Below are 14,365 nucleotides of genomic sequence, written 5' to 3'. Positions count from 1 at the left end.
ACAAACTCATATCAAGATAATATGCTATCATAGTCATACATGCACTTCACTTTGAAATTTCATCAAACAATTTGCATGCACAAATAAACACTAAAATGGCTATACTTCTACATCTCTCTCAAGCCACCAAAATTTGGAGCAAAATTCTCTAAAATCAACTTCAAACCTGGCCAAGAAATCACACTCCAAAATTCTACTCCAATTCTTTCATAATTCATCCAAACTTCCACCAATCATCATGTACACAAACAATACTTCTCTTGGTGGAATTTTAACCATGATTCAACATCAAGTCCATCAACAATTCTCAATATTCAAACACATAAATACATATAAGAATTTTTCTACACAATTATTGCTCAAATCATGACTAGGGTTGGATTTACTTACCTTGAACTTGAGTAATTCCAACACTACAATCTCTCTTTAGTAGATTTCCTCTTCCTCTTAAACCCTAAGCATATAAAACTATAAGAATTCAACACTTTAAAAATCTAAACTCGCATCTTAGTGCAAGAATCTTACCTTTGGATGCTTAGGATTAAAATTCTACCAAAATCTAACCAAAATCCTATAAATTGCCTTGGAAATTTGTGAAGAAAATTGAGAGAATTTGGGGTGAAGGTGATGTGTAAGGGAGTAGAAATGGCTGGGGTTTCAATTCTTGAACCCTTAATATCACATAATATTATTTATAGGTTCCCATTTTACCCTTGCACTTTCTATGAAATTCCATCTTTGCCTTTTAATCAATTACAATAATGCCTCATTTCCATTGCATTCTCCATGAAATTCTAATACTTTTCACTCCCCACATTTTCGACTAATTATGGGTGGAATGACCATTTTACCCTTAAGCAAGTTTTCCAGAATTTTTTCAAAAATTCTAGCAAGTTCTTTGCCCCGGCGAAATTGTTTCATCGCCTTGGCGAGAAATTCCAGAGTGTACGTTGCCGTGGCGAACTTCTTTCCTTGCCACGGCGAAGTCTGCAATTCTAAGAACACGAATTGGGCAGTGTGTACAATGTCGCGGCAACAAAACTCCTTTGCCGCGGCAAAGTATGCAAAATGCCAATTTTTCAATCTTTCACCTTGAAATAAGTAATACTAAGGGCATTAAAGCGTAAATAGAGTTACGTACCTCGATGTGGGTGTTACAGCAACAAAGCTCGGTTACCAGCAGTGAGCAAAAATATTTTTCGACTCCAAAGTCAGGAGAAGAGACTTCCAAGTTGGTGACCTGGTTCTAAAAAAATTGTCTTTCTCGGTACAAGAGAACCAACCACAGGGGTATTGGGACCTAACTGGGAAGGCCCATATTGTGTCGCTAAGGTGATACGACCTAGAACATATCATCTCAAAAGGATTAACGGTTCTGAAGTACCGCGAGCTTGGAATGTTGAGCATCTACGCCTTTATTATCAGTAATTCTGGACTTTTATATAGAGCTTAAGTGATCTATTTTACTTGTAAATGTTTCTTGTAAATATCATGAATAACATTTTCTCATTTCTTCTTCAAAAATTACTTGTGTCGTAATCTCAAGTTTTAATAATCTTATTATTTACAATGTTTTACAAGTTTTACAATCAGAAAAGCTATATTTATTTTGTAAAGTACTTAAGTTATAAAAGTGTTATCACAAGTGGTCAAAAGTATATTTATATATTTCTGGAAAATATATGCAATGGACGACCAAGAGAGCTACAAAGAAAAGCGAAAATAGAAAAGATTCTTTACGAACAAACAAAAAAGAGATCGACCACTTGTCTTAAATTTCAGGATCCCTGACTTTGGTCATTACGACCTCAAGGTCGATTGCTTGATCCTCATGGATTCTTGTTTCTTGTTGATCTTCCTCTTGGATGGATTCTTGATCTTCTTGCTCTTCAATAGATTGCATTAAAGCAAGAGCTATCTAATACTCCTCGAAGAGGTTGGAAATGTCTAAGTTTGGGTTGTTCGGCCACAGGCTATGAATGACTTTCAACTCCCAATGAGTAGCTTTCCTTTCCACCTCATAATTCAATTGCTTTATCTACTATGTCAGTGAAGAGATCCGCCTATGAGCCATCTCGAGCTCTATGCCTTTCGCCCTTCTATCCTTCTCTGAGTTTTCCCATAACTTAGTTCAAGTCTTTTCTATCACCTTCTTCGCGATATATGCTCTCTTGCAACTCCTTTGCTCTTTAGCTCAAATCTTTAGTGAGCTTCACTATTTTTATCTGGATATCTTTGGTGTGGTCGTCCTTCTTTTGAAGCTCAAGCTTTTGGAACTGTACTGTTCTCCGAGTAGAGTCCCTTTCTGCCAAACATGTGCTCGCTTGAACTTGAGCGTTACTTGTAGCTTCGTTCGAAGTCGCAAGGGCTTGCTTCAGTTTGGTGAGCTTTCCAAAGGAATTTATCTTCATCTTATTGTGAGCGACATTCGAAGCAAGCAAAGATTGAAAAAGAAAGTAATAGAGTTAGTTTTTTTTTTTTTTTTAATGAAAACTAAGGAACCCGACACGTACAAATGAGTTTGTGAAAAGAAAAGTTTGTCTTACCTGGCTTTGCATATTTAAAGTGCAGTGGCCACCTGGTCAAAAGGTCAAGAGGTCACATACCTCTCAAAGGTCGATGCCAATTGGCATTCCAAAAGGGTGAAAACCACCGACCTTAGATGGTCTAGCATCTGCCCTAAAAGGTCTAGCATAGTTTGACTTTGCCCTTCTGTAGTGAGGACCTCTTCGGTTTGTCCTTCACTAGTTTCCCCTTGGATGGCCGAAACTTCCTACACTTGCAAGGTTCCTAGGGCACCCTTTGAAGCGACCTTCGAGGAAATAGATTGGTAGGGCTATAGCCCATCCGAAAATATCCCCAAGTCTTCTGACCCAAACTCAGATGCTTTGGTCAATATTGCTCTCCTTTTCCTCGAAGCCATGGTTTTCTTCTTCGTCAGGCGAGCACTAGTAGGCTGGGGAGCTTCTTCATGTCACTCCACAACTGGTTGCCTTTCAGCACTAGCTTGTGTCTCCATCACTATTTTAAAAACCAGACCGGACTGGCCGGTCTAACCGGTTGGACCGTGAACCGGTCACGTGTCCGGTAAAACATTATATGTATTAAACCATTTTAAACCGGTTAAAAATCGAATAATATCACTAAACAGTTGGACCGGCAGAAAAACCGGTCCATAATAACAACCCCTAAATCCTAAATGCGACGCATTCATTCTCACGCCCCTTTCTCGTCTTCTTCAATCTTCAGTTCTTCTCTTTCAATCTTTCTCCGTTTTTCTCACAAAAATTTCTAAGCAATCACTCAGTTCTTTGCGAAAATTGTCACGGTTTCGGCTCTGTCTTCTGTTCTCTTTGAAATCCCACCCAGATCGCGTTTGAACTCTCTGAAATCGACGACGTCTTCCTCCCTCGCCGGAAATCGATGATGACAGCTCCGTTCCTCGTTGGAAATTGACGGTGGTAGCTTCATTCGTTGATGATAGCTCCATTCCTCGATCCAGGTATGCCATTCCTCGCTCCCTTTACATTTAAGTTAACACCCTTTACATTTTTCAATCTAAAGGCAAACCATAGCTAGAAGGTGTACAGCTATCGGGTTTTTTAGTCTGAAATTGTTAGGGTTCTTTTGTGTTGAATAAGCAATTGATTTGGGGCTTTTTGCTGGGGTCTCTGATTTCTTGCAGGTTATAGAGAATTATTGAGTGATTAGGCTTGGGTTAAAGCATTGCTCTGTTTCGGCAGATTGAGTGTGTAATTCTTGATGTTTGATTTCTTTGAATCTTGTTTGTGTTGGATTGATTTATGTGTTGGATTGATAGGTTAATTGTGTCATATCATTTTTGTTATTTTCCCATCTCCATTGCTATTAAACATTTGAAAAACTCTGCGAAGTTCTATACCGTCCATGATAATATCTATATAAAGTTTGCAAAACTTAACAATTAGATATAAAAAATAAAAATGAAAAAAACAAGTGTTAAATTACATATCGATGTGGGGGTTCATTCATGCATGCATGGGAAAGTTTGATGTTATATTGAAGAGAAATGGAGGAGATGATGATGGAAGGATTCTTAGGGATTAAGACGGTTGAAGAAGATAAATAATTGATGAATTGATTAACAAGATATGAAAAATATGTGGTGATGAATTGAGTGGTGTTCAACATAATAAAGTTTTATGTGATGGGGTTTTTTTTCTTTCTAAATTTAGGGTGGGTTTGTTGAGCAAGTCTTAAAATATGATGAGAGAAATTGGATGGTTAATTTAGAATTTGGAAGATATTACAAAATGGAATATATATTCAAGGACAGCAAAGCTTAAGTTAAATAAAGTAAAGGTTCATTATTAATTAAAGTAGATTTAATGACATGGTTCTTACAACGGTGGAAGAAGTGATGTGGTGGCCGTGGCGAACGTGAAAAACTTCAAAACTTTGTTAGAAATGGTGACAAGCCATCCATCCTCAGATTTGTTCAATTGTGTTACTCTTGCCATTCATCTATGGCATGTGGGGATGCTACCAACTACAACTAATGATTTGATTTATTATTATGAATGTGAGAAACATTATAGGCAGCATTCAAACTTGTCATTTTTGTTTTTAGTATTACTCAAATTGGGGTGGGATCTGATATCCATTGGACCATCTTCATTGGATTGAGCACACAGTCTGGATTAAACAGCTGAAGGTCCCTCTTTTTTGTGGTCACTGCCCAATGTGTTCCATTGTGTTTTTGAAATGTGCTTGTGTTGACAAATTTAATGTGGAGTATGCTGTTCTTTCCAAAACCTTGAAAGCTTCTTGTAGGTATATCTCTCTGTGACAATGGATTATATGATATTTGTTTGTCTTTCTTCTCTTTTGGTGAGTCTTCCTTTTTATGTGCTGCTGAAACTTTAATTATTCATCTTGGATTCTGAATTGAAATCTCTGTGATTCCATTGCCATGTTCTATTCTTGATTTTTTTTCTGATTTTTTTTTCTGTTATTTTTGCGTAGAGGGTGGTGATGGTTATGATGATGATGATGGTGATGAATTTTGATACTAGTATGTGAAGCTCAATCAACATAGAGGCGGATCAAAGAAAAAACACTTGCATCAAATGTTTTGTTATTAATTATTATGTATTTTGTCATTTGATATGTAAATACAACATCATGTTTGGATTTGGACTTTGAATTGTTGTTAAATACTTAAATTATGTTAGGATTGTTGTTGAATTTGAACTTTGAATCATGTTAGATAGTAATTAAATTGTTATTGTCTTATTGAAAAATAGAAATCTAAAAAAAAAAAAAAATTGTTTTTTTCTTAAAATGTGCTGACGTCATTATGATGTGTGATGATGTCACCAGTTGGACCGGTTGAACCGTGACCCGACCATCAAAGCGGTTTGCCCTCCGGTCCGATTTTTAAAACAATGGTCTCCATTACAGGGACATTATTAGGGGTCGCTGTAACTGGTCCAGTCGGATTTAGTCGGGGGAATGTGAATCTCGTAGAGTTCTTTGGCGTCTTTGACTTCTTTGATTGCATGGCTACCGCATGGCATACAAACACATCAGCAAAAAGAGTCTAATTTTATAAAAAGACCTGGGTTTTTTCTGTTTAAGAAATACTTACGAGCTAAACTGTCTAAGTATGTGTCGAGGGGAAAAATCCATACTTTCAGAGATTCTCAGTTGTTACGAGCACTTTTGTGTCACGACTTTACTTAGGAAGTCGATCAAACGCTTCGATGCAACTATGATCAATTAGCAGTGACAACCTGGTCGTTTTGTTTTCTAAAAAAAAAAAAAAAAAAAGAGTTTGTTAGCTTATTGGCTAAAAAAGAATTAAGTTTAAAGGGCGAACGACCTGAAAGTTAAAAGAAAAACATACTCGGTTCCTTAAATTTAAAGACACCATCATACTTGAAGAAAAAATATTTGGTTTCATAAGCCCCCATGTTGCTGGGGTAACCAAATATCCCTCCCTTGATTGATGATCACTTGGAGAGGTAGTACGAGTCCTTATCCTTACTCTTCTTTAAGATGTAGGCATAAGCGAGCACCAACGTCGTTGGCTCCCTGAGTTCGTGCTCACCAAATGCTATATACATAGCAACAACTATCATATATGCATTCGGCATCAGTTAAAATGGTGTAACCTGGAGAGGATCGACCTGATGTAGGGGTGAAGAGGTATCCTCACTCCACAGTCAATTACGTACTAGTCTACTACACTCTGGATCTCATTCGTTGTGGTAGTAGATCATATCACCTTTCCGAGACATGCCGAGGTGCCCGATGGTTGCAAGCTCCCCTCTCCAACTGTTCTCGTCTCAAGGACCTCCATTGCCCTTAGAGTCTGTAAAGATGTGACATTTAGGGGAGACTCAAACCTTGAATAATTTACCTCGTACGACGACTCAGAAGAGTAAAAGAACCCTGGTTACTCTTCCATAGCAGTCAAAGCTCCTAAAAATCCTAAAAACTCTTAAGAATAATTTCCTAAGACTTTTTACCCTAAGTCTTGAATCTTCAAAGTGTTTCTTGTGAACACAACCCAAATATGCTCCCCATCTAAGCCTACTAGACGCCCATAACATCTTGGCTGCTTGGAACGGGTGCTATGTTGTAACATTGGGTTCGCATTAACTAGAAGCGAAAGAACAAATTTCTGGAGCTTGAAAACGTTGTTTTTCTTTCTGAAGAATCTAAGTTTTCTAAAAACTTAAGGTAAGGCTAGGGTTTTATAAGGTGGAAGACGACATTCAGCCTCTTTTATAAAGCGATGTTTGTGCAGAAACGCGCTCCTAGCCATTGATTGCGACCACGTGTGATCAATCCATGCGAGAAGTAACCCCCACACTTCATGAAAATCAACTGACGCATTTTTGTATTGAAAATGCCAAACGTCGGTATGATTATCTCCTCCACATTAAATGTGCCCTCATCCGCATTTAATGCTCCAAAAGAGAATATCGTTTTAGCATGACTTGCATTTAATGCTCATGGATAACACTTATTACGCAAAGACACATCTGTCAAATAAAGCTTATTTTATTGGCTGAGCCAGCTGTCAAACGCAAAAGATAACATCTGAAGAGTTCGTTCAAAAAAGACAACTGTTCAACATGTCAGACTCGAACACCGAACAAGATGATTCACAAATTTCAACAGCAAAATATTCTAAGTGTTTTCAGGTCGTGAATGACAATTGGAGTTTAAAACACATCCTGATAACACATGACAAGGTCAAGCTCAGGTCCATGGATCTATGTAAACAATCACGTTAGGTCGCTTGTGTTGCTCTCAAAGTATAAATCATAACCTACACTTAGTTCGCCAGTCAGGTCAAGCAGTCAGCTTCAGGTCATCTGCAACGATGTGACTACTCTCGACTTTCATTTCGAGCAAACATTTCTGAAGACAAGTCAGGTCGCAACATAATCATGAAGTTCTCAAGATCCAATTCCTTGAATCTTAAGAACTGTAGAGCTTTTGTTATGCCTAAAAAATAAGGGCTAATGCAAGCCTACGTCAGCGAACACCAATCAGAATTCAGGAAGGCTTTGCATCGTTCAAGATTTGCCACGTCGCTCCAAGATAAAGAGAGTATGGCTATCACCAACTCATCAGATTTAGGTTTTGTCTACAAGTGAATGGGGACCGCACACATGTCCAATCCTCGGATAATTTGAGGATATTTCCTAAATTATCAGCCAATTGGATGTAAAGAAGGACTTGCACAGCACCTACCCACTTATAGACTTGTAATCATCAAGGGCTAATGCAAGCCTATGTCAGCGAACACCAATCAGAATTCAGGAAGGCTTTGCATTGTTCAGGATTTGCCACGTCGCTCCAAGATAAAGAGAGTATGGCTATCACCAACTCATCAGATTTAGGTTTTGTCTACAAGTGAATGGGGACCGCACACATGTCCAATCCTCGGATAATTTGAGGATATTTCCTAAATTATCAGCCAATGGGATGTAAAGAAGAACTTGCACAGCACCTACCCACTTGTAGACTTGTAATCATCAAGGGCTAATGCAAGCCTATGTCAGCAAACACCAATCAGAATTCAGGAAAGCTTTGCATCGTTCAGGATTTGCCACGTCGCTCCAAGATAAAGAGAGTATGGCTATCACCAACTCATCAGATTTAGGTTTTGTCTACAAGTGAATGGGGACATGTGGACTTGCACAGCACCTACCCACTTGTAGACTTGTAATCATCACCTTAAATTTAGCAGCTATAAATAGAGGACTTCCCCTCGCAAAATTAAGATCTCTAATTTTCATAACAATCAATAGCAAAGACAACCCACGGGTAAGAAATTGTCTTAATATTCTCTCTTAATACCAAGCTTTTGTATCTCTGTTTGCTGTTCGTGACCTCTTTTAACACACTTATATAAAAAAAAAAAAAAAAAAAAACAATGGATGTAAGAATCGCTTTAAGCATTCGAACCACTATAAAATTTTCACTGTCTTATCTATTATTAAGTTTTTGCTCTTTATTATAACCTTGTCCTAACTCACAAATTAATCACGTGTTACTTCTAAGACCTGCTTAGCACTTTGCACGTGCGAGGTCGTTGGTGTCAAAATTAAGTATCAACAATTGGCAGTACTACTTTATACAGTTTAATGGTTTATAATTTTGTTCCAATCGGATTCTTCTCTTTAATCAGTTTTTTATTTTAATATGTAATTTTTTAGAAATCTTCTTAAATATCACTTCTTTTGTTCAAATAAAAGAGGGTAATGATAATCATATGCTTTTATAATTTTATTTCTTAAATATAATATTAATCATAAAATCATTTTATTACTTAAATTCGATTAACTTTTATATTTTTTTCTATATTTTACCATGAATAGGTGAAGTGTCTACTATTGTGAGAATACATTAATGAGTCATCTTCTAGATCTATCAACCACGATTATTGGAGGGTATTACTATTTACTATTAGATGATCAAAGTGTAATAATGGTGCAATGTTGTTTGTAATCAGTATGATGATCCGTATGTATATGTAATATATTGGTTATTATCGGTATGATGATTAGAATGTATATGAATATATATAATTAATTAATTAAACCATATAGCAAAGTATTTACAAATAAAACATAAACTAGTTAAAAACAAAAAAGGAATAATGTTAGTTCACAAAAAGCTTATTGCATGTTTGGCTTAATATTTTTATCTATATTCTGGATCCTATTCTCCAAATAATGTTTGGCACATTATTCCAGAAATATTACCCAATTTTTTTAATTACATTTAAACCTCATAAGGTTATTAATTTCACTAAATACTCCCTGAAAAAAAGTTTAAAAATTAACAAAAACACCCCCATCAACCCAACTTGTCAGATTCCGGCAACCACCATCGGTGATAGCCGGAATCTGTACAACGGCCTAACTTCCTACCAGAAATGGCCGGAAGTTCACCGATGTGGCCTTTTCCGGCCAAATCCACCACGGATCTGGCCGGAAAAGGCCAGATCTGGCCGTCAGCAACGGCCAAAGAAATGGCCGTCGTTGACCGAAAACGACGGCCAAAGATGGCCGTCGTTTGGCCTTTTCCGACTGTCGACGACCATAACAGACCGTAGATCTGGCCTTTTCCGGCCAGATCCACCATGGATCTGGCTGGAAAAAGCCATAACGACGTGTTACGGCACAGATCCGACCGGTCTGTGCTGTAACGAAATTTTCCAGCCAGATTCCGGCGGTGGTGGCCGGAATCTGACACTACAGGTGGTGGGGGTGTTTTTGTCATTTTATATGTTAGGGTCTTTAGTTAAATTAGTAAACCTAAGGGCTTTTTCACAATTTTTTAAAATTTACCTTGTAATACTCCCCTATCCAATAACCCAATACTATCCCCAAAATCCTATCCAAAATACTAAACCAAACGCATCCTTAGACTTTATTTAAGATTGTTATAGCAATATTCAATTTTTGATAGAATCTATATAGGGTTTGTTTTATTTAGTTTTAAAACTGCTTTTGGGTTTAGATTATGAAATATAGCCAATAAATATATATAAAAAAAAATAGACATTTTTAATTAATTTTTTATTATTAAAACATAACTTTTTTAATTAAAAAAAAAACAGAAATTGGGGCAATTCCAATGGTTTCTGTAATTATTTTTTTTAATATTTTTCATTATTTTATTTCAATTTTTTTTGATAAAAAACTAATAATATAAATTTTCTTTGGGGTATTATTGTAATTAACTCTGCAAAACCAAGTTTTGAAATCTAAGTTTTAAATTTTTATTTTATTTTTTATATATAAAATAAAAAATTTAAATTCAACCTCAAGTCGCTTACAACTTTTATATTTTAAAAAGTTTCAATTACTGACAAAAAGTCAAATGAAATGAAAGGATTCTTTAATGAAAAACAAATACGTCATTTTAACTGTTAGTAAATCAAAACCATGGGGACTAAAATTTTTTATAGGCACAGTAATTATATCCAAAACTTTAAAAAAAATTTCGATACAAATATTTAAATTTAGATATGTTTTAAGATTATCTCCTCATCCATTAATTCAATTTTAAGCTATTATAAACTATCAATAGATATAACTTGACAAAAACAAAATATAAATGATATGTTAAATATATACAAATTACAAAATTAATGTTTATGAATTGTCACGTCATGGAATTTAGTTGAGGAAGGGCAAATTGTTATTTTAAATATATTATATGTTATATAAATTAAGCGTATCAAATATATATATGAAACTTCAATTCTGAAAAAAAAAAAAATCAACACATAGATGATATTTTTAAAAATTAAAAAACAAAGTTAAATTTAATGAATAGTGTTATTAAAAAACTAACTGATCTTGAAAATTGTTAAGAACAATTACTATGAACCCAAGTACCCAACGATACAGATTAAGGTCAGTGCATAGGTCCAGAGACGATGGTTCTGTAACTGTCAAGATCGAGCGCCTATGTCAACTTTGTTGGACCGAAGCGGGTGCCGACGGGCAGTGGAGAGGAAACGTAAAGAATTATAGCCATTGATTTGGTGGCGGAAATCAGACAGTAAAGAGTGCATTGATGGCCGAAATTCCATAACAGTGGCAGCCGGTGTCAAGAGGAGTCGGGGATTGTGGCAGAGAGTATTGACAAGTTGGGTCTGAGACGAGGTAAATCTGGTTGGAATTTTCTCAAGAAAATTAGTTTCGTTCTCCAAAGAAAGAATTTCAACAATTCCTTCCCTTCTTTGCTATTGTTTGGAGTAAGTGGCGGCGTTTGGAAAGAAGTCTCTGCATCTTATAGAAGAAAACAAGATCTGTTTTTGATCCTCGTCACAGAAGCAGAAAAGACACGGCTAGAAATTTTGGAAGTGTGTTACTCAAAGTTGGTGGTTCACCTTTAAGATCGGTAAGTGGAACTTTTTCTTTATATATTTATTAATTATTGAATTACGGGGTATGTATAAAGTATAAGAAGCCCTTTTGATTATTCTTCCTCTAAAATCTAGATTTATGAATTTTATTTAGTTGGGTAGATATAAATAATATTTGGACAAGGAATTTTTTAATATTTTTTGCTATAATCTTTTGTGGACTATGGTTTTGGGTAAATAAGACGAGTTGAAACTTTTGCCACTTTAAAGTTTGACTTCACTCTTCGTCTTGTTGACTCTTAAGGTTTTGACAAGATGTTTTGTACACTTAACCTTTACATATTTGCTACACAATCAAACATTTCATGTTATTATTCATTTTCCTGGAATCAATTCTTATAGATTGACATCAACCCAATAAGAAAGAAAGGTGAGCTATGGCAGAGGCTGCGGTGGAGTTTGCTATAAAAACCTTGGGTTCCCTTCTTGTCCAGGAAGTCAAGTTGCTCGGAAGTGCAAAAAAAGAAGTTGAAAGTATCAAAAGTGAATTGGAAAGCATGAGGTCTTGCCTCACGAATGCAGATGCAACAGCAGCAGCCGAAGAAGAAGGAGAAGGCGATGAATGTGTTAAAACATGGGTAAAACAACTACGAGAAGAAGCTTATAACATTGAAGATGTCCTGGATGAGTACATTTTGAAGAAGGCACAACTTCCTTATGGCAGTGGCTTTTTTGGTGTTCTCCGTAAAATAAGTCGTTTCATAAAGAAACTGAAACTACGCCACGAAGTTGCAACTGCAATCCAAGATATCAAATCATCGCTTGATGATATCAAACGAAGAAGACAAATCTACAACTTCAAAGATGAAGGATCAAGTAGTGGTACAGGAGCTATTATACCACATGACTCTCGAGTTGGCTCATTTTTCATTGAAGACTCTGAGATTGTGGGCATTGAATCTTCTAAACATAAATTGATTGATTTATTGATGAATCAAAGATCAAGTCTCTCAGTGATTGCCATGGTGGGTGAAGGAGGATTAGGAAAGACCACTCTTGCCGCTAAGATTTATGATAATGATGTTGTGAAGAAGCATTTTGACTGTCAGGCATTGATCATAGTTGAGAAAGAATACATGAAGAAGGATCTATTAAAGACAATTAAACAGCAATTTAACCGTCAAACAGGGTACGCTTCAGGGGAGATAGAGGCTATGGAAGAGACGAATGAGATGAATCTGATGACTGCACTAAGAAAGCTCTTGAAAGACAAGTGTTACATGGTTTTGTTCGATGACGTGTGGAACATAGAATTCTGGGAAGATGTTAAGTATGCTTTACTTGATAACAACAGAGGTAGTAGGGTAATGCTGACAACTCGAAACATGACAGTTGCTCATTCAATTCCTTTTGTTAATGTCCATATGCTTGAACCTTTGCCTTTAGATAAGGCATGGGAACTTTTTCGTAGAAAGGCATTTGGCTTTAATGTGTCTTGTCCGCCAGAGCTGGAGAAATTGTCTCATGAAATCATTGCAAAGTGTGGAGGTTTACCATTAACAATTGTAGCAGTGGGTGGTCTTCTGTCAAACAAAAACAAGGTTGTCTCTGAATGGAAAAAGTTACTTGATGGTTTAGGCTCAAGATTAGGAAGCGATCCCCATTTAAGAAGTTGCAACAGAGTTCTATCTGAAGGCTATTATGATCTCCCTCACAACCTAAAGTCATGCCTCTTGTACTTTGCCGTATTTCCAGAAAGCTATGAAATTAAATTTGGGAGATTAATTCGCCTATGGATAGGGGAGGGTTTTGTTCAACACAGGAAAAGCTTCCCAGTAGAACAAGTTGCAGAAGATTACTTGAAAGAGCTCATTGACTGAAGTTTGGTTCAAGTTTCGGAGAGAAAGGTTCATGGTCAAATTAGAACATGTAAAGTCCATGATCTAAAGTATGAAATCCTTCTAAAAAAGACTAAGGAATTGGGTTTCTGTCACGCCTTAAGGACTTGACTCATAAAACTCATCGTATTTCAGTAAATAAGGATATTGATGATGTTCTAGAGAAAATCAAGGAGTCAAAGATCCGTTCTATCTGTCTGTTTGATGTAGACAAACTTCCTCGATCTTTCATGAGTTCATTTTCTGCCAATTGCCAGCTTCTGAAAGTACTTGATTTTGAAGATGTCCCTATGGACTACCTTCCTGATGGAGTGGGAAAGCTCTTCCATTTGCACTACTTGAGTTTGAAAAGTACAAATGTAAAAGAACTTCCCAAGTCTATAGGTATGCTTATCAACTTAGAGACTCTAGATTTGAAGTGGTCTCTTGTGACGGAGCTTCCGGTTGAGATAAAAAATCTGAAAAACTTGCGTTATCTACTGGTATGGCATGGGGATGAATTCCCTGCCAAAATACATGAGGGTGTTGGGGCTTTAATAAACCTACAGAAGCTATATTTTGTGCAAGGAAATTCTAACATAGTTGAAGAGCTTAAGAAGCTAAGGCAGTTGAGGAGGTTGTGCATTCAACTTCCAAGTACAGATTTGAAGGATCTGTTTGTTAGTGTCAAGAAAATGGAAAATCTTGAAAGTTTGGCTGTAGGGTCAACAAGTGCAAAAGATATTCTTGATTTACAATATGTGGCTTCTCCTCCGCAATGTCTTCAAACTTTCATTTTACAAGGTAATATTAAGAAGCTGCCGGTCTGGATTTCTGAACTTCAAAATCTAAGTAATATATACTTGAGTTTAATGGGGTCAGCCGATATTGATCACATAAGAGTCCTTCAAGCCCTTCCTAATTTATTAAGGGTCACTATCAAAGTAACATATTATTGTGATGAGAAATTGCATATCAAAGAAGGTTGGTTCATGAAGCTTGAATTGTTGTCTCTCCGTAATTTCCGAGGATTGAAATGGATGATGATAGATAAAGGTGCAATGCCTAATCTAAGAAAAATTGAGATTGGACCATGTCCACTGTT

General features: G+C 36.4%; 1 protein-coding gene across 1 annotated transcript; it reads left to right on the top strand.

Moving 5' to 3' along the window:
* Window positions 1-11,820: 11,820 nt before the first annotated feature.
* Window positions 11,821-13,263, top strand: LOC116111919 (putative disease resistance RPP13-like protein 3). Its single transcript, XM_031398077.1, has one exon. The coding sequence runs from the start codon at window positions 11,821-11,823 to the stop codon at window positions 13,261-13,263; it is 1,443 nt and encodes a 480-aa protein (XP_031253937.1).
* The last annotated feature ends 1,102 nt before the right edge of the window (window positions 13,264-14,365 follow it).

The sequence above is a fragment of the Pistacia vera genome, unplaced genomic scaffold (assembly GCF_008641045.1).
Source record: "Pistacia vera cultivar Batoury unplaced genomic scaffold, PisVer_v2 Contig654, whole genome shotgun sequence".
NCBI classification, from domain to species: Eukaryota; Viridiplantae; Streptophyta; class Magnoliopsida; order Sapindales; family Anacardiaceae; genus Pistacia; species Pistacia vera.
Note: the sequence above shows the minus strand (reverse complement) of the source record. Positions and strands in the feature narration are given on the sequence as shown.

Bases quoted from the DNA above. Each gene is read 5' to 3' on its own strand.
- LOC116111919 (XM_031398077.1), top strand. From the start codon at position 11,821: ATGGCAGAGGCTGCGGTGGAGTTTGCTATAAAAACCTTGGGTTCCCTT.